At 41.7% G+C, this 24,902-nt stretch overlaps 1 protein-coding gene across 1 annotated transcript in view; it reads left to right on the top strand.

The window, feature by feature from the left end:
- The window catches only part of sdk1a (sidekick cell adhesion molecule 1a), an 815,932-nt gene that overhangs the window by 627,222 nt on the left and 163,808 nt on the right, over positions 1 to 24,902 (top strand). The window contains exons 19-20 of the mRNA XM_080206403.1: positions 10,403 to 10,598; positions 18,621 to 18,719. Of these exons, the coding sequence (XP_080062529.1) occupies positions 10,403 to 10,598; positions 18,621 to 18,719 (295 nt within the window). The remainder of the gene's footprint in view (positions 1 to 10,402; positions 10,599 to 18,620; positions 18,720 to 24,902) is intronic.

Genomic DNA, 24,902 nt, shown 5'->3' with positions numbered 1-24,902 from the left:
CCGTCAGAGCGAGAGGCGGGGGGAAGAGAGGCCGTCGGAGCGAGAGGCGGGGGGAAGAGAGGCCCTCGGAGCGAGAGGCGGGGGGAAGAGAGGCCCTCGGAGCGAGAGGCGGGGGGAAGAGAGGCCCTCGGAGTGAGAGACGGGGGAAGAGAGGCCCTCGGAGCGAGAGACGGGGGAAGAGAGGCCCTCGGAGCGAGAGACGGGGGAAGAGAGGCCCTCGGAGCGAGAGACGGGGGAAGAGAGGCCCTCGGACCGAGGGGGGAAGAGAGGCCCTCGGAGCGAGGGGCGGGGGGAAGAAAGGCCCTCGGAGTGAGGGGTGGGAGGGAAGAGCTGGCCTGGAGTGAGGGGGAGAGAGCCTCAGAATGAAAGGGGAAGAGTGGGCCTTGGAGTGGGGGGAAAAATCGGGTATTGGAGCGAAGGGCGGAAGACCGGGCCTCGGAGCGAGGGGAGGGGGGCGCGGGCTGTGGAGCAAGGGAGGAGGAACAGGCTTCGGAGTGAAAGGGGAGAGCAGGTCTCAGTGAGGAGGTGGGAGGGCTTCAGAGCCAGGGGAGAATACGCTCCAGAGAAAGTGAAAGAGCAGTCCTCGGAGCAAGTGGGGCAAGTTTTCCTCAGAGTGAGGGGTTGGGAGGACTTCAATGCAAGAGGGGAGATAATGGACCTCTGAGCAAGGCTGTGGAAACAGCCTCAGAGCGAGGGGGTGGGTAGGCCTCGGGAGCAAAGGCAGTGGAGCAGGGGTGTGTGTGAGAGAGACAGAGAAGAAAGTGAATGTGTGTCTGACTCGCTCCTAATCCCAAGATTCCCACACCACATTCTAGCACACGCTGCCACCCACTCCATACTGGCTGAATGAGCTAGCTTCCTGAGATTAGGAGTGTACCAGATACACATATGGTCACACTCAAGCACCCTAATCATCATCATTATTTTTTACTCATTCTTTTCAGTTATCAGTGATTGCTTTGAATTTGTTTACTCAGCACATTGTTTATTTTGTAACGTAAGTGTTTTTTTGAAATTCATGTTTAATTTTGTTTAATTCATGTGAAATTTGTGAAAATTGTTACGTGACCCCTCCCTTACGCAGAGTGGTTGGATAAACCTTCTTTAGGCCAATTCGGGAGGCTGGGAAGGGGATTCATGATGTTTGGGCAGCCCAGAGTCTCCATTAATTTTGCCAGACCTATGCGCTAGAGAGGACACTGCAATTTTGCTGTAGTGTATTACTGTGACATGAGAGACTGCAGTTATGAGTGATAAGCCCAACTTGATTGATTAGAGAACAGGTGCCATGGGCTGTCTCTGACAGTAGGAGGGACCATTGCATCCCACTAGTCAACTGCCTTAAACCAGCTTCTGATTCATGAGGTGCTGAGCCGCCTCAGTTCGTTTGCTTCAGTGGGTGTTTGGAACTTTGACTCTCAGCTCAACAAGTAGATCACATCCATCACAACAGGTAAACAAAGGAAAAGATAGAAGATATCAGCTCTTTAGCTGGCAAGCTGGAACATCAAGACGATATCTACAGAAATGACAGACAAATTGCAGCTAATTGACAACACCTGCAAGATAGCTGTGATCAACATGGAACTTGATAGGTTGAACATTGGCACATCTTCCCTTCACAAGACAAGACTTGCTGAGAGTGGTTCATCTGCCAGAGTTGGAAGGAAACATGAGCAGAATATAGGCCAGGGGCTCCTTTTAACAAAAAATATTGCCTAGCTTAATTTTGTCAAGGGCAACTTTTGATTTTTTTATTGCTACTATTTGGTTTTATGGGGCTCCTTTTTGGTTTTTACCTGGAGTTCAGGATACCATTCTTTGAATTCATTGATGTTTTCTCTCAAATTTCGATTCAAAAACAATTCCCAATGATAAACTTAAGATCAGATTCATCTTCAATCCCAACTATTTGACAAAATGAAAGAGAAAACAGACAGGCATAAGAAGCAGCTTATCTAAGTTAGTAAGACACCAAATGAATTTCTGCATGGTTGATCATGGTAATACATAGCACATCTCTGCAGACCCTCATGGCTGAGGCAGCTTTATATCACTCATGAATGATTGAACCAAGCAGTGAAATTCAATGGGACACTGCAGAATATGGAACTTGGGAAATAGAATATGCAATCAGAAAAATAATAAGCACAGCTGGTATGAATGAATTCAGTCACACTGGGATAAATTCACTGTACAGTATCTTCCCCATTCATTGTGTAAACTACTATACAAATCTGTCACCACATAAACAGATGTATAGCAGTTCTTGCAAGAGGAACTTGTCCCATGTTTGAGTCTCTTCAGCAGCCTGCCAATTGCAACAATTAGAGCATCAACTTTGGGGAAATGTATAAAATCATGAAGGCGCTTGATAAAATCATGAAGGACGAACTGTTTTCAGTGACAAAAGGGTCAGTCACCAGAAGGCAAGATTTAAGATAATTAGAAAAACAATGAAGGACCATGTTATTGAATATTATTATTATGATATATAAGTAATCTTATTTAAATCCATTGTTGATATTAGTAAGTGCTGTGACAACATCAGTTATTGCTCTAGCTACCTGTGTATATTTCGTACATTAACTCCTGTTACTTATGCTTTCTGAGACTGTTATTTCAATTTAACTAGTTACTCCCAATTTTGAGTCCATACTTTAAACGATTTTACTCTTTGTATGAGAGAACTTTCACAACGCATTTTGATCTCCTTTCTGTGGTCAAGTTACCACAGACAGCATTGAAAAAACAATTAAACGGCAAGTTACAGTCTAGAAGGGGAGTGAAAGCAGAACAATGACTTGCAAGAGAATATTTGACAAATATTTGAAGAGAAAAAATTTGCAGGTCTATATGGAAAGGGCATGGTTGGAGAGCTAGTTAGATAGCTCCTTCCAAGATAATAGGCCAAACGGCCGCCTCCTTCTCATCTTGGATGTATTTCACACATTTCATCAAGCATGCCATTATTCTCAGTCAGGGAAACCAAATGACTGACTCCTTGATCATTATCTTGATTTGTAATCTCACATGAGAAGTGTTGACTTAGTCATATGCTCATTGATTTTTTTTTTTCTCCCTCATCCAGAAAATACTTGGCTGCATTCATTTGATGCACTCTCCAACTGACTTGGCTACATATAGCTGATATGTCACAACCATTTTCTTCTTCATTCCACAATATTGGCTACCAACATATTACATCCTAAACATATTTGTTTATTAAAAAGAATGGTTTAATACGTTATTTTTGCCTTGCCATCTCCCTCGCTGCCTATCCCACTTGCCAACGCCTCTCTCCTTGACCCTCGCATTTGCTGCCTTCCCTGACCCATCTGCTCTCTGCATTTCTTGCTCGACAATTCCAACCTCAGTTCTCCAATTGACTGCCTCCTCCACTTGCTGCACCGCACCCTCCCCCCAACAACCTTCCCTCTCACTTGCTGCCTGTCACCCCAGACCATCCCACTCGCGTTCTCCCTCCCTGTCCTCCCTGCTTGTCACCTCCCTCCTCAATTCTTCTGGTCACTGCCTGCCTTCCAAGACCCTCTCCCTCGTCATCTATCCTGTTTGGTGCATCCTCCCATTCACTGATTCCCCTGACGCTTTCCTTTTGCTAACCCTGTTCTGAGCCCTCAATCACAGCATAACTGAGCCTTCATGTGGCTCAGAACTGTTTTATAAATTGAAAACAATTGGGGCTGCTTGGAAGGGAATGGTCTGCAATTCAGTACTTCAGTGTTAGAGTGCAAAGAACTTTTTGTGGAATGTATTTTGATTTAGTTATCATACAATCTTCTGAGCTTTCATGCAAATTAATGGATGTAATTGCAAAATATATTTCGGCTGAAAAATACTTAACTGTAATTTGCAATCTGCTCCTTGACCTCCAATCACAGATTCTCCCCGTTCCTCCATTCATAGATTCTGTTTTTTTAGGAACAACAAGAGCATAGAATCCCAACAATGCAGAAGGTGGCCATTTGGCCCATCGATCATGCACTGAATCTACGACAGAGCATCTTACCCAGGCCTTATCCCTGTATCCCCACGTGTATACACCGCTAATCTCCCAGATCTTGAGATACTAAGGGACAATTTTATCATGGCTAATCAACCCAACCTGCACATCTTTGCACTGTGGGAAGACACTGGAGTGCCCCAAGGAAATGCATACAGACATGGGGAGAACCTACAAATTCCACACAGGCAATCAGCCAAGGCCAAAATTCATCCCTGGTCCTTGGTACTGTGAGGCAGCACTGCTAACCACTGTGCCAGACCAGAGAGAACCTGTAATTAGAGAAACAAGTCCTCATGGATTCTGTTTCTCATGCTCACTGCTACTCCAATTGAAATGCAGGGGTTGACTTTGCGTGAATTTTTACGTCCCTTTTGAGATTTCACAGATTTTCTTTGAGGTTTCCATTGCAAATTCATCCACCAATGTCCCCCTGCCCGCGTATTTTGAATCTTGATGTAAGGAGCTGATCTCAGTGATAGAATCCTTGACAAATGGTTGGGAGGCCATCTGCTTCTCAACTCAAACAGGACCAGTTAACACATGAATATCTGTGTTGTTTTCCACTACACAGATGAAATGTCAGTTCCATAAGGAAGTCGACATTACTGTCAACAGAAGTCCAAAGACAGAACAGCATTACCTAATAGATTTTCAATGTAAGAGCTGGCATGAACCATGAGACATGGCCCACTTCACTCCGACATCACATCATGAGAAAGATAAATTCAAATGATAGAGACTACTTAACTTTGTGTAATGATACCTTTTCAGAATAACCCATGCTACTAGGTATCCTTGAGACATCCAAGGCCAGAATATTGGCATCAGCTGTTTCTCATCGTCACCAAACATGACTCTCTTAACAGCATCCTCAACAAATGCAGCTACTACAGCATTGATTGCAATACAGTTCGCAGCCTGAGGGCACCAAGGTCGGGGTGCAATCCTTGAAGCTTCTCTGTTCAAAGCAGAAAGGCTGTCTACATTTCAGTGTCAGCTATATTTCCTGTACAGATAAGAACCAACCGTTCCTTGACTCAGCTGAGTAAGCACTCCCTGAAATTCCCACTGCTTCAGAAGCAAAATAGAAGATATTTTAAGACACCATTTACAAGGTTGAACTCTCAACATATAGGAAACAAGGATGGAAAAACTTTGACCGGTTTGAGCTAGAATCACTGCTTTGGAACTTGCTATTGAAGCCAAACAATCTGCCCTCATTAATTACAAAAGCGATCCAAGTGAGAAAACTCTGAATGCACTAAGAATTACTTGAACTAAAGGCCAGCAGACCACTAGGCACTGCACCAATAAGTACTGGTTACAATTTTGTCAGCACATCCAGATGTCCTGTGATACACGGAACATTAAGGACATGTATGATAGGATCAAAAAGGCAGCAAGTCTGTCAGCAAAGAACACTGCTATGCTAAAAACAAATATAGAGCAGAGCATCATTGAAGGCAATAAATAGTTGGAGAAGTGGATGGGAAGACTGTGACCGAGGAAGCCGTAGACCTTCTATTCATGAAAGAGCTAGATATCGAATCCGCAAAGAAAGAGCTTAGCAAAGTTGTTGACTTGTTTTCCATTGGCAAAGCCCCGGAGAACGAAGCCATACCACCAGAACTTATTGAAGCACAAGAAATTGATACCGCTGTAGCATCTTCATTAACATCTCTGTATCTGATGGAAGGAGGGGCAGTGGCAGTGTCCTAGATTATGTGTGATGCAAAGATTGTGACCTTGCACGAAGAACCTGGGTGACCACAACTACTTAGGTATCTCCCTGATGAGTATTGCGTGAAAAGTATTTGCCCCATGTTTCTGGTATCAGACTGTAGATCTTGGCTAAATGCTTCAATCCCAGAACGGATTCAGAACTGCAAGATCCAGTACATGATTGTCTCAATCTGGCAACTACAAGAGAATGCCATGAACAAAGAAAATCATGATATATTGTTCCATCAACCGTAACAATGCATGTAACCATGTGAGCTGTGGTGATCTATTTAATATGTTGAAGAAAAGTGTCTGCCAAACCTTGGCTGCGAAAGCAGCTCAATGTAATCTCCTCCCTGCTAACTGAGGGATAAGGTTAGCTATGATGGGGCAACATTTGAACTCTTTAAGATCAGCATTGGGGTCATGCAGAGGTGTGTTCTGGCATCAATATTCTTTGCATATTCTTCTCTTTGCTGCTATCAAGGACTTGTGTTCATCTACAGAAGGATCTACTTAGATACCAGAGCTGACACCTGCCTGTAAGCCAAGACAAATATGCAAATCCCACACCAGCTTTATGCTGATGACATTAATTTTCCATATTGAGGAACACTGTCATCAGCAAATGTACAGACTCTTCCCCACTTGTAAAATGCTTTGTTTGACTATCAACATTACTATTGTTAAGAACCTCGCTGATATTCCCTGCAAGAATGTCTCAAAATCATGAAGGATAACTTAAAACACCAGTCTTTAGTGGTGTATATTTGCATGGAATAATGTGAGGAACAAGTCTAGTTGTTGTATAAATAATTAATGAGTATTCATTGAAGTATAAGGAAAGAAAATACACAAGACTACACTATGACACTTAAGTATGTTAATAACTAAACAGACTGTTTTATCTAAAACAATGTCTTGTTCCCAAAATGTATTTCCCCGAACTCACTGAGACCCCTTTTCCCAAACAACATCCAGTTTAGTAACTCTGTAAGTCAAATCCAGCGCATAGTTACTACGCAGTACAGCTTAAAAGACCAAGTCTGGGAAAATGATTTTTCTTGGTTTAGCAAAGGCACAAAACAGCATCTTTTGGAAGACAATATTGGCAATCTGCCTTGGCTCAAAATGTTAAATGGAGCAGGCTGCCACGACTCTGATCATTGATGGAACTGGGCTCTTTGAAGATTAGTCTATCTGTTGGATAGAAAACTAGCCTCCTTCCCCAGTGAGGGTCAGTTATACTGTTCAGTTTGATATTCCACCCTGTGGAGTCACTTGTCTACATCTCTCAAATGTCTTACCTTTAAAAGTTATCATTTGTATACTAATTTCTGGTAAGCAATAATTCTGATATGCTAATTTGCATCTCTGTTTCTCTAGATGCCTGCTTACCTTGTTACTGGGTAAATTGCATCTCATTATTCCTCTAGACACCTGCTAATCTTATTACTTATCTGTGTTATTTTGTTTTCATCATAAATTCAACTGTTAACTTTGTTAACTTCCCAAATTCCTAATACTATCAACATCCAGAGAGGTTACCATTGATCAGAAACTGAATTGGACTAGCCATATAAATACTGTGGCTACAAGCACAGGTTACAGACTAGAAATACTGTGGTGAGTAACTTACCTCCTGACTTCCCAAAATGTATTTATACCAAAGATGCAATGAAATACTCTCTCCTTAGCTGGATGATTACAGCTCCAAACATCATCCAGGACAAAGCAGCCTGCTTGATTGGCATCCTTTCCACAAACATTCAATCACTCCATCACCAGCATACAGTACCATCGAGATGATGCACCTTCCAAACTCATGACCATTCCCATCAGAAGGATAAAGCAGCAGGTACGTGGAACAGTACAACCTAGAAATTCCCCTCCAACCATTCACCATCTCGACTTGGAAATGTATCATTATTCCAAGGGTCAAAATCCTGGAGCTCTTCTCCCCTCCCTCCCCCATTGTGAGTGTACCCACGTCACATGGATTGTAAATTTCAAGAAGATGACTCATCAGCATCTTCTCCAGGGCAATTTGGGATGGACAATAAATGCTAGCGTAGCCAGTGAAGCCCGTGTCCCTTGAATACATTGATGATGCCTTTTTAAAAAATGCACTGTCAAGGTCCGTGATGTTGACATGTGCCATCAGCATCAACAAGCTGGAGGTTGATGATAACTTCACATGTCTAGACTCTACAATACCAGCAATCTTGCACTTGATACTCAATTCAGCACTTGCATTACAAGAGCTGCAGCTGTCATGCCCAAGCTGAGTAGGGCATGAGCAACATAGCAACCTGACAGACTGCGAGTCAACCAAGTCTGTGAATTAATTATTACACCACTCCACTGTGATGAGACTTGAATAGCAATCACCAGGCAGGAGAAAGAATTGAACAACTTCCGACTTCGCTGTCTTGGACATATCCTTGGCCTCTCTTGGCAGGAGAAGGTTGGCAATCCAGTGAGATCTTGGAGCAGATTAGTTCCATCAGCATACACTTATTAGTAAACCAATGACATCTCTGATGGCTCAGCCACATTCATCAGATGGATAATGTTTATATTCCCAAAGATTTTCTGTATGGTGAACTGGACACAGGACCATGACCTGCTCAAAAGCCCTATCTCCATGACAAGGCCACCAACAAGCAAGTTATGAAGATGTGGATACAATGACTGGAAGCTGAATGGACCAGCATCAGAAAAGATGAGGGGAAATATAAATTTGACTACCAAAGTGCAAACTATCTTCTCACATGATGGAAGGCTACCAACAGAATGCGTAAACATATAGGGCAAGGCTAGAATTCTTAATAACTGCTTTGTATTGGTGTTTAGTAAGGAAGAGGATGCTGATAAAATATCAGTAGCAATGAAAATGGTAGAAGTAATGTTTGGGGTGAAACATGATTGGCATGGTGTGCTCGAAAGGGCGTCTATGCTTAGAATGGACAAGTTTCTTCTCTGACATTAACACTTGCTTTGTTTTTTGCCCTGAGTATGTTTGTGTAATCTCTCCTAACTCATACCTTTCACTGACCTATTTTGCACCACCTACTCCATCCTTTTCTACCATTACGTTTCTTCCTCTCTTATAACACTGAAGAAGTTTTATACAGACCTGAAACGTTAACTCTGTTTCTCTCACCACAGATGCTGCCGGACTTGCTGAATTTATTCAGCATTTTCTAGTAATTTTGATGCATAGGTACTAAATTTAAATATAAAATGGGACGTAAGGTGGAGATCTGTTGAATAATTAAAATATGTTAGCACCACTTGGATTTGCTGCTTATTTTGCGGAGGTTGGGAGTTGTGGTTGATTTTTTCCTATACTGGAGCACATAGGGCACCTACCTGAGATGCTTAACTCAGTTATAATTTATCAGGAAGGTACTATTACTTATTTGAGATGGTGGCCAGTTGATTTGTTTTTAATAATGCCTCTTTACCTGATTTCCAAGCAATGTGTGATAATGCAATTGATTATCTCCTCACTTCAGCAATGCATCTCCTAGATATCGTAGAAGAGATCAGTATTGGTTCATGTGAGGAATTACAGCGTGATTCGGTGCAATCTTGCGGTTAATCAGAAACAAGCTTGGACAATGAAAAGCTTTTCCATTCTTTGATGATGCAAGGACTAGGGTGCACAAATTTAAGGTTTCGGGCAAGAGATACAGGCAGGGATATGAGGATGAACATTTTTCACTGCACGTGGTAATGACCGAGCTGAAACTTGCTGGTTCCATTTCCCTGAGGAAGTTGGTGAGGCATGGTCAATCAATGATTTCAAAAGGAAATTGGATCGGCATTTAGAGGAAAATAAACTTTATAGTGCTGTAGAGATAAAGCAAGTGAATGGAACTGATTGGATTGTTTGAAGTGAGCTGGCACAGATGAGTTGGCTGAATGGCTTCATTTTGAGACTTAATGATTCTATAAATATACTGCCACATAGAATCCTGATAGTGTAGAAGAAGGCCATTGAGCTCAAATTTCTAACAGTGTGTCTTACCCAGACCCTCTCCCTGTCTCGTCTCGGTAGCCCCATCATTCACCATGACTAATCCATCTTGCGACACTTAGGGGCAACTTAGCATGGCACATCCACATACTAGCACATTTTTGGGAGGAAACCAGAGCACCCGGAGGAAACTCTCACAGACACGGAAAAATGTGTAAACATTCCTAAGGCCAGAAATGAACCCGGGTCCCTGGCCCTGTGAGACAGCAGTACTAACTACTGTTCCGCCATGGCACATAATAGCATTGAAACAGGCAAATCTGAATGCAGCCTTTGACCTTTGGTCTGTGTTGAGTTGACTGATCTCATCCCTAAAGGGTCTCTGCATCTTTGGGCTGGAAAGGCTGGTTGCTCATTGCCCCTTCAGAAACCCCTGTTGGAAAGTGCACTTTGAATGTAGGATAAAGGAAATTGCTGTGGCTGAAATGACCAACATCATTGAATACCCTGTCAAAATTTGCACATAAAGTGATCATGAAGCTGAATTACTGGAACGTCACCATTACTTGTAGAATCATGTTTCAATATATATCTTGAAGTAAGAATGGGAAAATTTTTTTATTCATAATCTTTCTCTATTCATAATTATTCTAACTTTTTTTCATCAGCTCCTTATTTGGACTGTAGACTCACCAAATGCAATTGCAGTGGTGACCATTACTCCTGATTTCCATGGAACACGTCATGAAGGATTCTTTACAGGTCTCAACAAGTTCACAAAATACTACACCTCCGTATTATGTTTTACAACACCAGGCGATGGTCCCAAGAGTCCACCCAAACTCATTCAGACCCACGAAGATAGTAAGTATTTGAAAACAGTTGTTTGACATTGTATGCATATTAGACAGATATTGAGTCACATTCACAGTGAGAACTGAAAGCATCTGCGGTCATGTTGGAGCCAATTTGAAGCCACATTCAGATGTCTAGCAAATACTGATTTGACTTTGTTCGTAAACTTAATCTTCACTCTGGCTCTCCATCTGTTTGTTTGGTTGTAAAATCCTCTGCTCCTTCTAATTGACCAATGCAGTCGCAACCCAGAAAATTTAAATGTTTACTTCAATTGGAGATAATGCTGCAGTGGGATCTGGGTGAAATGAATCACAAGAAGTTAGCACATAAGTACAGCAAGTAATTTAGAAAGGCCAGTGGAATTGCAAGGGGGATAGAGTAGGGAAGACATGCTCAAATTGTATGGGGCAGTGGTGGGAGCATACCTAGAACCTTAAAACATGCTTTCCCTCCACCACCAATGCACAGTGGCAGCAGTGTGCACCGTATGCAAGACACACTTCAACCAAGGCTCCTCTGAGGGCAACTCACAAACTTGCAACCTAAACCATTTAGGCGGAAAGGGGCAGCAGATGCAAGGCATCACCACACCTGAAAGTTTCACTCCAAACCACTCACCACCTGACTTGGAACTATAGAACCATTTCGTTGCTGTTTCTATGTCAAGTTCTTGGATGTCCCTTCCTAATAGCGCGGTCAGTGTACCTGCAGATGATAAACTGCAACGATGCAAGAATGTGGCTCCCCACCAACTTATAGAAGGCAAATAGGGATGGCCTTGCCAACAACGCTCACATCCCATTAAATAATTTTTTTAAGTATTGCATAGATTTGGTCTCCTTATTGAAGGAGACATATATGTGCATTAAGGGCTGTTCATTGAAGGGGAACAATGAACCCCTCATTGTTCCCCTTGAGAACAAGGACGTGTAATCCAGAGACTCTCAGTAATGCACTGGAGTCCCAGGTCCAAATCCTGCCACTTGCAGATGGCGAAATTTGAATTCAGTAAAGATCTGGAATAAAAGTCTAATGATGCCATGAAACCATTGTTGATTGTTATAAATTCCATCCAACTCACCAATATCCTGTAGGGAAGGAAATCTGCCATCCTTGTACGTGATTTGGCCTACATGTGACTCCAGATCTGCATCAATTTGGTTGACTCTTAACTGCCCCTTCAAGGACAACTAGGGATGGGCAATAAATGCTGGCCCAGGCAGCAATGCCAACATCCCTTGAACAAATAAAACAAAATTCTGCTAAAAGATATGCCATTCTACAGAAACAATTACAACTTGTATTTATATAGCAAGAAGATTTCATGTTGGGTCACATAAGGCGATTTTAGGGAAGATGATCAAACATTTAGTGAAAGAAGCAGAATTTAAGGAACATTCTAAACGAATGTTCCTTAAATTAAGAGAATGCATTTTAAAAGAGAGATACAGCACAGGTTTGGGAAGGGAACTCCAGAACTTCAAACCTTAGCAGGACAGGGCAAGGCCACCAGTGGTGATGTGATTGAAATTGTGCATGCTCAAGAGGCCAGAATTAGAGATGTGCAAATATCTCAGAGCGTTGTGGGACAGGAGAATATGGAAATAGAAAGGGTCAAAGCCATGGAGGGATTTGAACACAAGGGTAAAAATTTTTAAATCGATACTTTGCTTAACTAGGAGTCAGTGTAGGTCAGCAAGTACAAGAGTGTTGGGTGAGTAGGGCTTGGTGATAGTTAGACTACTGACAGCAGAGTTCTAGATGACCTCAGGTTTATAGAGAATGGAAAGTAAGAGACTGACCGGGCATGAGCTGGAATAGTCACGTCTAGAAGTAACAAAAACAGGGATGAGTGTTTCTTGGTCAATTGCCAGCTAGAAGGATAGAGTTGGAATTTTTTTAATTTCTTAATAGAATGTGGGCACTGGCTAAGCCAACATTTATTGCTCATCCCTAAATTCCCTTGAAAAGATGGTGGTGAACCATTATTGTCCATGCAGTGTAGGTACATCCACAGTGCTGTAACAGAGAGTGTTCCAGGATTTTGATCCACTGACAGTGAAGAAATGATAGTATAGTTCTGAGTCAGGATGGTGTGTGCCTTGGAGGGGAACTTCTAGGTGGTGGTTTTGCATGCATCTTTTGCTGTTGCCATTCTAGCTGGTGGGAGCTGAGAGTTTGGAAGGTGCTGTTGAAGGAGCCTTGGTGAGTTGCTGCAATGCATCTTGTAGATGGTACACATTGCTGCCATTGCACGTCAGTCAAGGAGAATAGTTGATGGGGTACCAATCAAGCAGTCTGCTTTGTCCTGGATGGTGTCAAGTGTTGTTGGAGCTGCACTCATCCAGGCAAGTGAAGCGTATTCTATCACATGCCTGACTTGTGATTTGTAGATGCTGAACAGGTGGCTTGGGAGCAGAATTTGTTGTGGGGATCAAAGATAATAGTCCTCCCCCGTATTTGATCAAAAGCATTGTAGGATGCTGGACAAGCTGTCAGACAATTTAGAGAGTGGAGCAATTGAGAGAGGTTGTGGAGAGGTAGAACTAGATGTTATCAGCACACAGATTGAAACTGATGCTGTATTTCCAAATAATATTGCTGAGGGTCAGCATATGATAGGAAATAGGAAAGGACAGATCTTTGGTGGACACCAAAGGGAGCAGAAAGAAAAGTAATTGCAGATAATTCTCCAGCCACAATTAGCTAGATATAATAGAACCTGGCAAGCACAGTCTCACCCAGTCAAGCAGCAATAGAAAGGCTTTGAAGGAGGACGATGTCATCAATTCTGTCAAAGGCTGCAGATGAGTTGATTAAATGTGGAGGGATAATTTATCCTCATCATACTCAAATCGAATGTCATTTGTCATTGCAAAAAGCTGTTTTGTTGTTGTGGCAGGAGCAAAAAGTTGATTGGAGCAATTTAAACATGGAGCACTAGGAAAATGAGCATGGATTTTGGAAGCCACAACACAGTCAAGGACTTTGGAAAGAGAAATTTAACGTGGAGCTGTTGTTTGCAAAGACAGATGGGTCAAGAGTTAGTTTACTGAGAGGGTAGATTTAAGAGTGGATACCCTTGTCTCCTTCAATCAGTTAACATGAGTGAAGAGAAGCTGAGTGGTCAGCAAATTGTTGGGAAGAGAGTCCTAATTCCTGTGTTCTGATGTTACCTGGGAACATAGGAATTAGGAGCAAAAGTAAGCAGTTCAGCCCTTTGAGCCTCCACCGTCATTCAGTCAGATCATGGTTGATTGCTTACTGGTCTCAAATCCACCTCCCCACCTGTTTGCCCATATTCCTTCAACCCGTTCTTTAAAATTAGAACTATATCTATCTTAATGATTCAGACTCCACTGTGATATGGGGCAGCGAGTTCCACAAATTTGCCACCTTCTGCAAGAAACGAGTTCTTTTCACCTCAGTTTTAAATCTACTGCCTCTCAACCTATACCTGTAACTCCTTGTTCTAGATTGCCCCACAAAGGAAAACATTTGGTCTACATTTACTTTATCAATCCCTTTTAATACTTTATATACTTCAATTTGATTCCCTCTCATCCTCCTAAACATGAGTATGAGCTCAAACTGTTTAATCTCTCCTCATTTGTCAACCTTTCATCCCTGCAATCAATCTGGTGAGCTTCTGAACTGCCTACTATGTGATCCTTCCTCAAATATGAAGACCCAAGCGACACACTACTCCAGATGTGGTCTCACCAACACCCTATACAACTGCAACAATGTTTCTCTACTTTTACACTCCAGTCCTTTTGCAATAAATGCTAACATTCCATTTATTGCTGATATTGCTGTTTATTGAGAACTTTGGTACTGTCTTCATATGCTTCTAATGCTCTACCAGCATTTGGCAGGATTCCTGTCATCATCATCCAAATGTTGAACAGCCAGGTTCTGATGCTGACCTTCCTCTTCGATATTGTTTCAAATTGCACTGTCACTTCATCATCTAGGTGGCATTGTTTAGCACTAGCAATTAACTCTAGTTATGGGCATTTGCATTCTGGAATTCATGTAGAATTTCTCCCGGTCTTCTGCCTGTAACTTGGCAGTAACACGCGAGCAAGTATAAATGAATCAAATTCCCTTATTCCAAATCCCATTGGTGCACTCGTGCATAAGTTCATCAGGAATATAGCTTCAGGCCTTCATTGTTGGTTTCCACTCAAACATTGCCCACCTTCAGAGGAGGGCAGGGCATTTCTTTGACCTTGGCCTGGATCATGCTGAAAAGCCTGATTGCTCGGTTCAGTGAGATATGCCAGCTCCTTTCTGCAGTGCAGTCTGGGTCCAGAGCCACCTTTGTTGATTCACACACCTTCATAATGCTGAAGGTAATGCTGCAACTTTATAAGACCCTTGTCAGACCCCACTTGGAGTGCTGTGCACAGTTCTGGTCTCCTCACTCAGGAAGGATGTGGAAGCTATTGAGAGGGTGCAGAGGAGATTTACAAGGATGTTGCCTGGATTGGGAGGCATGCCTTATGAAGATAGGTTGAGGGAGCTAGGTCTCTTCTCCCTGGAGAGACGAAGGTTGAGAGGCGACCTGATAGAGGTTTATAAAATGTTGAGAGGAATCGATAGGGTGGATTCTCGAAGGCTATTTCCCAGGGCTGAAATGGTCGCTACGAGAGGACACAGGTTTAAGGTGCTGGGGAGCAAGTACAGAGGAGATGTTAGGGCTAAGTTTTTCACTCAGAGGGTGGTGAGTGAGTGGAATCGGCTGCCGTCGGTGGTGGTAGAGGCGAACTCACTGGGGTCTTTTAAAAGACTTCTGGATGAGTACATTGTGTATAATGGGATTGGGAGTTACAGATAGTTCTATGGCCTGGTAGGTATGGATATGATCGGTGCAACTTGTGGGCCAAAGGGCCTGTTTGTGCTGTGGTGTTCTATGTTCTATAATGACACTGGTAAGGCTAAAAAAAAATGTTTTTGGCCTGATAGCCTCACTACTACTTTGTGCACTTAGCCCAAGCTTCGTTTGGTAAACAGCAGAGATATGCAAATGACTCCGGATACTCTGCTGGAGTCAGGATTGAGGGTTCTGGCAGATGTTCCTCAGTACTTCAAGATGACGCTGGAGCAAGGAGACCAGCATATCCTCTAATCCTCTTTTATTCTCATTTTATGCTTCTAGAACTGTATCTAACTCTTTTAAACTGTCTAACAATGCATATTAAGTTGATCGTTCTCCACACCCTAGCAATGGCTGTAACACTACATTCTGCACCCTCTCCTTTCCTTCTCAATGTATGATATGCTTTTGTCTGTATAGCATGCAAAAAACAATAATTTTCACTGTGTTCTAATACATGTGACAATAATAATTCAAAATCAAATCAGCACTTAACTAACTACAGGAATATACTGCATAGAAACAGTCCCTTTGGTCTAACTAGTCCATCTCCACATTCATACTCCACTTCAGCCTCTTCCCAGCCTTCCTCATTGAATTCTGTTCGGCTTAACCTTCTATTCCATTCTCCCTCATATGCTCATGTAGCTTTCCCTTAATTGCATCTGAGCTATTTGCCTCATCTACTCAGTAAGATAGTGAATTCTACATTCTCAACACTCTGAATATGAAGTTTCTTCTGATTTGCTATTGAGGTCTTGTTTACAATCTTGTATTAGTTGTCTCTGATCTAACTGCTCCTCAGTGAGGGGTATCACTGTGCCTCCTCCATCAAAAGTCTCCATAGTTTGAAGGACCCTATTAGGTCACCTCTCAGCTTTCACCTTTGAAGAAAAAGAGGCCAAACTTGTTCATTCTTTTGAGATGGGTATGATGTTACAGTTCTGATGTTATCTGTGTAAATCTTTTTTGAGCTTCTTCAGTGCCGCTATATCTTTTTTATATTATGGTAACCAAAATTGAATACATTATGGCAAATGTGGTCTAGCCAGGATTTGATACAGGTTTAGCATAACTTCTCAACTTTTCAATTGATCCATCCATCAATTGATCCCTGGTGATTGGTTTTTTTTTACTTGGTTAATCTGCTTTTAGTGACTTATGCTCTTGTATACCCAAGATCACTTTGCTCCTCTACCCATTAGATTGACACTTTTCAAATAATATTTGATTTCCTTTCTTTTCTTGCCAAAAAGTCTTGCCGAGAAGTAATATCTCGCACTTACCTACATTGAAATTCATTGCCAATTGTATGCTCATCATGCAAATATGTGTTTGCAGATCGTGTTGTCTATCCATAAATTTAGAAATTAGGTCTAAATTATTTGTATAAATCATGAACAACTGTGATCCAAGCATTGATCCTTGTGGGACTCCATTTTCACCTTCTGTCACTTTAAATAGCTACCCTTTATCCCTGCACTCTCCTTTTTGTCCTTTAGCCATGTCCATCTGTTCTGTTACTTATTTCCTGACTCCACAGGCTCTGACTTTATACATTAAACTGTTTTACTACTACCTCTACTCAACTCAGCATAATCCAAAATGGACAGTCATATTCATACCTAGAGCAAAAGGATAATGGTCCTAAGGCAGACCCTCAATAACATTTCAAAGCTTTTAAGCATATATAGTATCTAGTATGGAAAAACCCTCGATTCGTCACATCAGAATGTGAGTCAAACCTGGCACATTCTGATCAATATGGTGCAATTAGCATTGTCTCGAGAGTGAAGACACGATCAAGGCAGCTCGATTATTTCTTCTAATTAGAGTTCCAATGCTCCATCTGGTCATTGTGCCATCTCAGGCTATATACACTGGTGCCTCTTTTTGACTATGACAGGAGGTCCATATTTTAACTTTGCTATTCAATTAATTGGGGAAAATTAAAAGACACATTCATTTGGATAGAGAAGACAAAGATTCATAAGTGTAAAACTAGATAACCATAGAACTGTAGAATTGTGTTTTGTAAAATGATTGTTATAATTTGTGCTTGCAGTTGTTTGTGCACATTTGGTTTCTGCAATAAAATTCTGAAGCAGAAATCCATGCAGTCAGAGAGACTTGCTCCAAAGTTTTGCTTTCATTTGCACCTTGTGAATTTCAGTCACGTATTTTCCTTTTCTCCAGTACAATACTCCAGGCATCCCCCCACTCCAATTTAAAATACCCTTTAGGGATTTGTACATCTTGTTTCTGAGCTCACTATTCCCATGATCATTCCTTTTACTCTTTTTTTTGCTGTTTTTTTTGAGTTGTTTATCTGTTTTAACACTTGTTGATAATATTGCAGTTCAAAGCTTTGTTTTCTTATCCATTTCTTGATTTACATCCATTTACCATTGGAGCTGTTCTATTTCTGAAATAGCATGCACTGACAGTCAAAGTGGATGTGTTTAAAAAAGATTTATCTTGCAGGTGAAGGAAATACGAGGGCTAAAATAAATTGAAAACTGCAGTGCGATCCCAGACAAATTACTTTCACCAATTGCCAGTATAGGATAATTTGGTTTAAATCAAACTAGTTATTATAAAAAAGTTTAAAAAAAATTAATATACAGCTGAAATGTTTATGTGACAGGCACTCTTGGATCATTAACCCCCAACTATTCCATTGTGAATTGAGTTCTAGTCACCCTTCACTACAGACTGCAGAATACCCAATTCGAGCAAGACAAATCCAAGTTCATTACTTAAATATAGAAGTCATTCTTGACAACGTACTGTTCTATGGCTCAATCTAGCACTTGTACAATGCAAGGAAAATAAAATAGATGGAATGTCTTGTGCCATACATGAAAAGGTTGCAGCAGTAATTTTGTTTGTTCCCAAGATTGGCATTTAAAAATGTCTATTAGTTACATTAGAAGGACAAATAGGATAAGTGACACTATAAGAAATGGTTTATTTGAAACAACCTCGTGATATAGGGAGAACACAGCCCATTTTTGAGGGATTATGTAACCTTGTGTTCCACAGTGTTTTTCTTTTTGCAGTAACCCACTGTTCTTCATGGTTTACCCATTGCAAACACAGAAGTCAGCCATTGTCTCTAACTATCACATTTAAAACTTCTGCAGGCCCGGGAGCTGTGGGACACTTGAGTTTTACGGAAATACTTGACACTTCTTTGAAAGTCAGCTGGCAAGAACCGCAAGAAAAAAATGGGATTCTGACAGGTACAAAAAATGTATTTATCTTTTAATAGACGGAGGACAGTATATGTCATTCAAAACACTTTTCACTTTACCTATATGTATTAAATCATCAGATTATTAGCATTCTGTTTAGTTGAACTCTTTGAATTACGAAATTAATTTTCCAATTAAGCTCTATCAATTTCAGAATTAGTGAACTCTTAGCAACAAGAGTGTTCAAGCACACTTTGCACTAGTAGTAATGGAAAGTGTGATTCAAGTGTTTTCTTCCAAAGTCTAGAAGAGTCCTTTCTGCCATTCAACAAGTCTTTTGATTGTCAGAGTAGCTTTGGTACGCATTACCTGGTATCAATTTCAGTGGTTGATTCTAAATGATTTTAAGCATGGTGATTTGCTCTTTTGCAAGTCCAGCTTTCCAAACCACTGCTGTGTGTTTGACAATAGGCCTTGTGTAATTATTGAACTCACGAATAGGACAGTTTGAGATATATTGTGATGCTTGAGAAGATGGAGCTTATGAAGACTTCCATTTTCTCTCTCAATCATTTCAGATACTAGGTAAATTCGTTTGCGATCACTTGGATTGTAGATTCCTAACAGTTTAATACACACTTGTTGTGCAATCTCAGCATCATCTATATTGTTGAAGGGAGTGATTCAGGAAGGTTTCCCATGTAATGCAATTCCAAAGCATTGCAATTCTGAAGGTTCAATTTCACACGAATGGACGACAGTGAATCACTCAACAAAGTAATTGCCTCTCGCAGGTGAGGTGCCTTGATTACTCCAAGAGGGTCAGTTCATCCACATATTTATCGTTAATCAATACATACATTTTGACAATGCAATAAACAATGCAATCGGGCCTCAATAATTCTTTGTGAAACCCCAGCATGTAGTGTTATCCATTTGGAAGTACTTGATTTGAATTGAACACATTGATGTCTATTGTTTAGAAAATCAGTGAGATCCAGTGTACACGTGATAGGCTCACTCCTAATTGAAGAGATTATTGATAACAATGTCATGATCTAGACAGTCAAATGTTTTGTTGAAATCAATTAGCCCTGTTGTTAGGGTGCCAGACCAGAAACCAGACAACAATTTTTCTATTTTGGTATAAGTGTGAGGAATCACCTTAAGAGTGATACCGCTGACAAATTACGGATCTTCATCAGAACAAACTTTATTTATGACATAGTTTAAAGATACCTCTAACAAAATTAAACAATTTAACTCCTTATTGTTGAACAATCTTTAGACATGAAGTGGAACAAACTCTAATTTCTAACTTCGTAGTATTCAGTTCCAATCAAGCAATATTTATTTTATTGACTTAAACCCCTCTTTATAAATAGTTAGCAAATCCAGGCACTTTGACTTGGGCTAACAGCTTTGGATCTCCCAGAGTGATTTTCTAGAGAGAAAGAGACAGAGCTGCTTGTAGGCTTTTATCTTTAAACAACCCTCTCCAGCAACTGAACTCAGAAAGCTGTTTCCTCAGCCACAAACCTAGCTCCTCCCATTAACCCAATACCACATGAATATATGACCCTGAATAGCTAATTCACTTTTCCATTACTTTAATCAAGAAAATGCCTCAAGGGATCTCTTCTTTGGTAAACTAAAGCTCATCAAGATTTCTGTTAAATAAACACTTACATGGCTAAAATGACTAAGTATTATGTTTTCTCAGCATCTGCGGCATTCCCTCAAACAAACCGACTGCTTGTAACAAAACATGGCCACTTAAAGCAGTTCCTCCCTTAAATATAAAATATATTAATAGCACAATATTACCACATTACATAGCATAATATTATCATACCACATTGATGATGTTTTCTGCTTAACAGCATTAAGGTACTGCAGATTGAGGAGATCCATGAGACAATGGACTGTGAATAATCGTGTTCCATTACTAAATTGCCGATGGTATAATCTTTCATTATAACAGATCGGATTTTTTTTGTGACGTTGATTTGTGATAAGTATTTGTCAGGACATGGGGATAATTCTCCTTCAAAATAGTGCCATTGGATCTTTGACATCCATCTGAAAGGGTGGGGATGTGTTTAACATGTCATCCAGAAGAAGGGAATTGAATTCACAACCTTCACTCTGAGGCAAGACCAGCTGAACAATAGTCTAAGAACAGCATTTGACAGCAAGGTGTAGACTGATCCAGATTCTACTATGGACTCTTCCCATTCAATATTGATCTCCAGAGCTGTATTTATTAGAGATAATGGGGACTCATCCACCAGTCGGAGAGCTGGCGAGAGCTCCATACTGTCTCTTTTAGGGAAGGCCTGCCAAATTAAGTACCACTCAGACATTTAACTGGACAGTGGCAAACCTTCCCCAGTACCAGGGAAGCCAGGCATGGATGTCCCACTTGCAGTGAGCTGCCAGCCAATCAAAGGTTAGAAGCTGTATTGAACAACAATGCCACCTGTGAGCGGTGGCTGCTGCTAGTATGACTCCCATCCAAGACTTGGTATTGCCGATCCCAGGCCAAAGATAAGTGATTGCAGGAGGGAATTGGGTGAAAGGATGTGAGGGGTTCAGCAGTAAGAGCAAGGATGGGAAGAGGTTTTGGCAACAAGGGCTGGTGATTGGCTGTTAGCGAGCCTCCCTTCCTGATGCTAGATCCCTCAACCAGACAGTAAGTATCTGGCAATGAGTTCCCCTGCCCCCTCACTTCAGAAGGCCACAAACAAACCCAACAGGGTTTCCTTTCCGAGCTTCCTGCAGAGCAAATCCCCAATCTGTTGTTGGTGAATATGTGTGATAGCAGGATGAAGATCATAAGTGAGAAATAAATGCCAACTTAGGGGCATAAGAACATAAGAAATAGGAGCAGGAGTAGGCCATCTAGCCCTTGGAGCCTGCCCCGCCATTCAATAAGATCATGGCTAATCTGTCGTGGTGCAGTTCCACTTTCCCGCCCTCTCCCCATAACCCTTAATCCCCTCGCTTATCAAAAACCCATCAACCCGCGTCTTAAAAATATTTAGCGAGGCAGCCTCCACCACTTAAGAGAATTCCAGAGATTCACCACCCTTTGAGTGAAGAAGTTCCTCCTCAACTCCGTTCTAAACCGCCCCCCCCCTTTATCTTGAGGCTGTGCCCCCTAGTCCTACTGTCCTTTCTGAGTGGGAAGAGCCTCTCCACCTCTATCCTATCCATCCCATTCATCATCTTATATGTCTCAATGAGATCTCCCCTCATCCTTCTAAACTCTAACGAGTACAAGCCTAGTTTATTCAGCCTCTCCTCATAGCTCAACCCCCTCAACTCCGGCATCAGCCTAGTAAACCTCCTCTGCACTCCCTCCAAGGCCAAAATATCCTTGCGTAAGTGCGGCGACCAAAACTGCACATAGTACTCCAGCTGCAGCCTCATCAGTGCCCTATACAGCTGCAGCAAGACCTCCCTACTTTTATATTCAATCCCCCTCGCTATGAAGGCCAGCATCCCATTCGCCTTCCTGACCACCTGCTGCACCTGCAGGCTGGGTTTTTGCAACTCATGCACAAGGACCCCGAGGTCCCTCTGCACCATCGCCTGCTGCAGTTTTTCACCACGTAAGTAATAGTCCTTCCTACCATTATTCCTACCACCCAGCCACCATTGACTTTTCCGGGCTGGAGGTGGGAAGGTGGCAGAGTCTCTACCTATCATCCTCCTTGTCTGATTAAATTCACCTCTAAACTTATCATGGAGAAGGACATTAAATTCTGCCACAGAAATCACCCTACCACACCCCTCAATGCTCCCAGACATCAAGATTCACCTTGGTGCTGCCAGGTCTTCTGACTTCTCGTAATATAGACCCAGACACAGTCCTGTATGCTCCTGGATCATGGTGTTATTTTCTTTTACATTGCCAAACTCAAGCTCTTCCTTTAAGTGCTCTGTGACCAAGATGTCATCTGTTAGTTGGGATACCGGAATATCATCTCCCAGAGCCTGCTGTTACTTTTGCCACAATTATTTTCAACTTCTACAAAATTAAACCTTCTTTTGTCCCATCTTAATTTGTATTCTTGTCTTTATAAAAGAAGTAAGAGATAAAAGTCATGTACATAGCTAAAGAAAGTGATTCTCAAGGTAGTCTCAAGCAGAAACAATAGTTGATGTCCCTTGTCTAAGAAGGGAGAGAACTTTGAATAAGAAGTTTTGCCTTTACTCTTTCCGTGCTCTTTAACAATTAGGAGTGTTGTATATTTGGCACAACTATGTTGGCACGCTAGAATGTTTAAGAGGATTAAAGTGCTTTCTATCAAGCCATGGCTACATATCTATCAGACCCAGTCACGAACATCTTGCAAAATGTTGGTCTGTGAGAAATATACTGAGTAAACAAATCCTCCCAGCAATTGAATGAGGTTGCCTGGTGTAACTATTCTGCAATCTTTAATGGATTTTCTGCTTGATGGAATTATGTCCAAATCTCTAAGTTGATGACCATACAAGTACTGTTAATTTGCATATTGTGCATCTGCATGCTGAGAAAAGTTCATCGGTCACAAGTTGATCATTCACAGTATGGTTCATCAAGTGCTCTTGATTTAATTGTTAAGCAATGTGCTGTTTTTCCTTTGTTTTGTTTTCTTAAAGTTGATTTAAAAGGCAAGGGATTTTTAATTTCCTGGCATTGACCTGTTCTTGCACTCATACACAATTGCTTGAAAATGGATGTACGTTCGTGACCTTGATTAATCTACTAGTAATTGCATTCACTTTATAATCCAAGGGCTATAGATTCAACTTGTTTTTTATTAATGCCACAAGTAGGCTTACATTTAACATTGCAATGAAGTTATTGTGAAAATCCCTTAGCTGCCATGCTCTGGCCCCTGTTCGGGTACACTGAGGGAGAGTCCAGCATGGTCAATGTACCTAACCAGCACATCTTTCAGACTGTGGGAGGAAACCGGATGTGCGGACTCCATTTATCTTCCTGATACTTGAAGTTGCTACACTGAACTGCAGTGAGTTCAGTCAGTTTTTGGCAGTGATAACTTAGGATGGAGCTTTCCTTGAGTGGATGAAGAAAACTGGCAGGTTCATAATTTTCATGTTCTAAGCATAAGTGTTTGAACTTTCATTGAACAAGCCCATAGATATCCTCTGTTCCTCCCTCAACATTCCCTGACAGGTTTATTAGGGCACACTTTTTTGTTTCTTCAAGAATAATAAACTAAGCTATCCTATCCTCCACTCTCACTAACTTCACTACCCCCTGCCCTCTGCCTGATGGACTCAACCACTCAGTGACTCTGCTTTGACTTCCAGAATGGCCAGTTAGTTACGACCAATACCCTTGCACCCATAATCTTATTGTAGATTGGTTTTGTCCTTCTCTGCAATCTCCCACTGTGTTGTAATTTCTACAACCCTGATCCTATCCAAACCACTGCACGGGTAGCTTCAAGGCTGTCCTTTCTTTCGTTTAGCTCCATCTCTGTTTTTCCCTAGTACTTTGTGATGTGCTTTGGGTGCCTCTGTACATTAAAAGATACTACGTAAGTAAATTAATTATTACATTTTGATACCATCTAACAATACCCTTAATTTTGTGCACTGTGCCATGAAGTGGTACGATTCATATTTGAGGTTCTCGTCGTACACAATTCTTACTTTATCAAGGGGCAATAAAAGGAGGGAGAGTCATTCCAAACTGTTCTTAACAGTTGACATCATTGGCAGATGTCAAAAATCTAGGCCAGAATTTTATACTGTGCAATCATTGGGTTCTGAGGCTTTGAGAGGATGGGGTGCGCAAAACAGAACAGTACAATGGTCGGGATTCCCTCTGGGATCCCACCCACCCTGTCTCTGATACAATTTTACAGTGGAGCAGGCAGGGCCTCAAATGGGAAACCACCCAGGCCTGTGTTAAGACCCTTAGGTGGCCACTTAATGGCCTTTTCCCATTTAGCCTCAATTTTTAGGCTAACAGGCACCCAATCACTGAGAGTAGGAAACTGAAAAGGTTTTCACTCTCTCTCTCAGATGGGAAGATGGCGAGACACCTCATTTGGAAGGCTCCTTCAGACTGGGGCTCTCTCCTCTCAGGGACCAGGGAGGTTGAGCCCTCCCCCATCCCCCAGCTTCAGCCTATGTCCAACACTCCGATCTTCCCCTGGACACCCTCTACTATTCTGAACCTAAGTCTCAGGATCCAACGTACTT

This window comes from Carcharhinus amblyrhynchos, chromosome 18 (assembly GCF_965287045.1).
Source record: "Carcharhinus amblyrhynchos chromosome 18, sCarAmb.v2.hapA, whole genome shotgun sequence".
In the NCBI taxonomy this organism is placed as follows: Eukaryota; Metazoa; Chordata; class Chondrichthyes; order Carcharhiniformes; family Carcharhinidae; genus Carcharhinus; species Carcharhinus amblyrhynchos.
The sequence above is the reverse complement of the archived record's forward strand: the minus strand, read 5'-3'. Positions and strand labels throughout refer to the sequence as shown.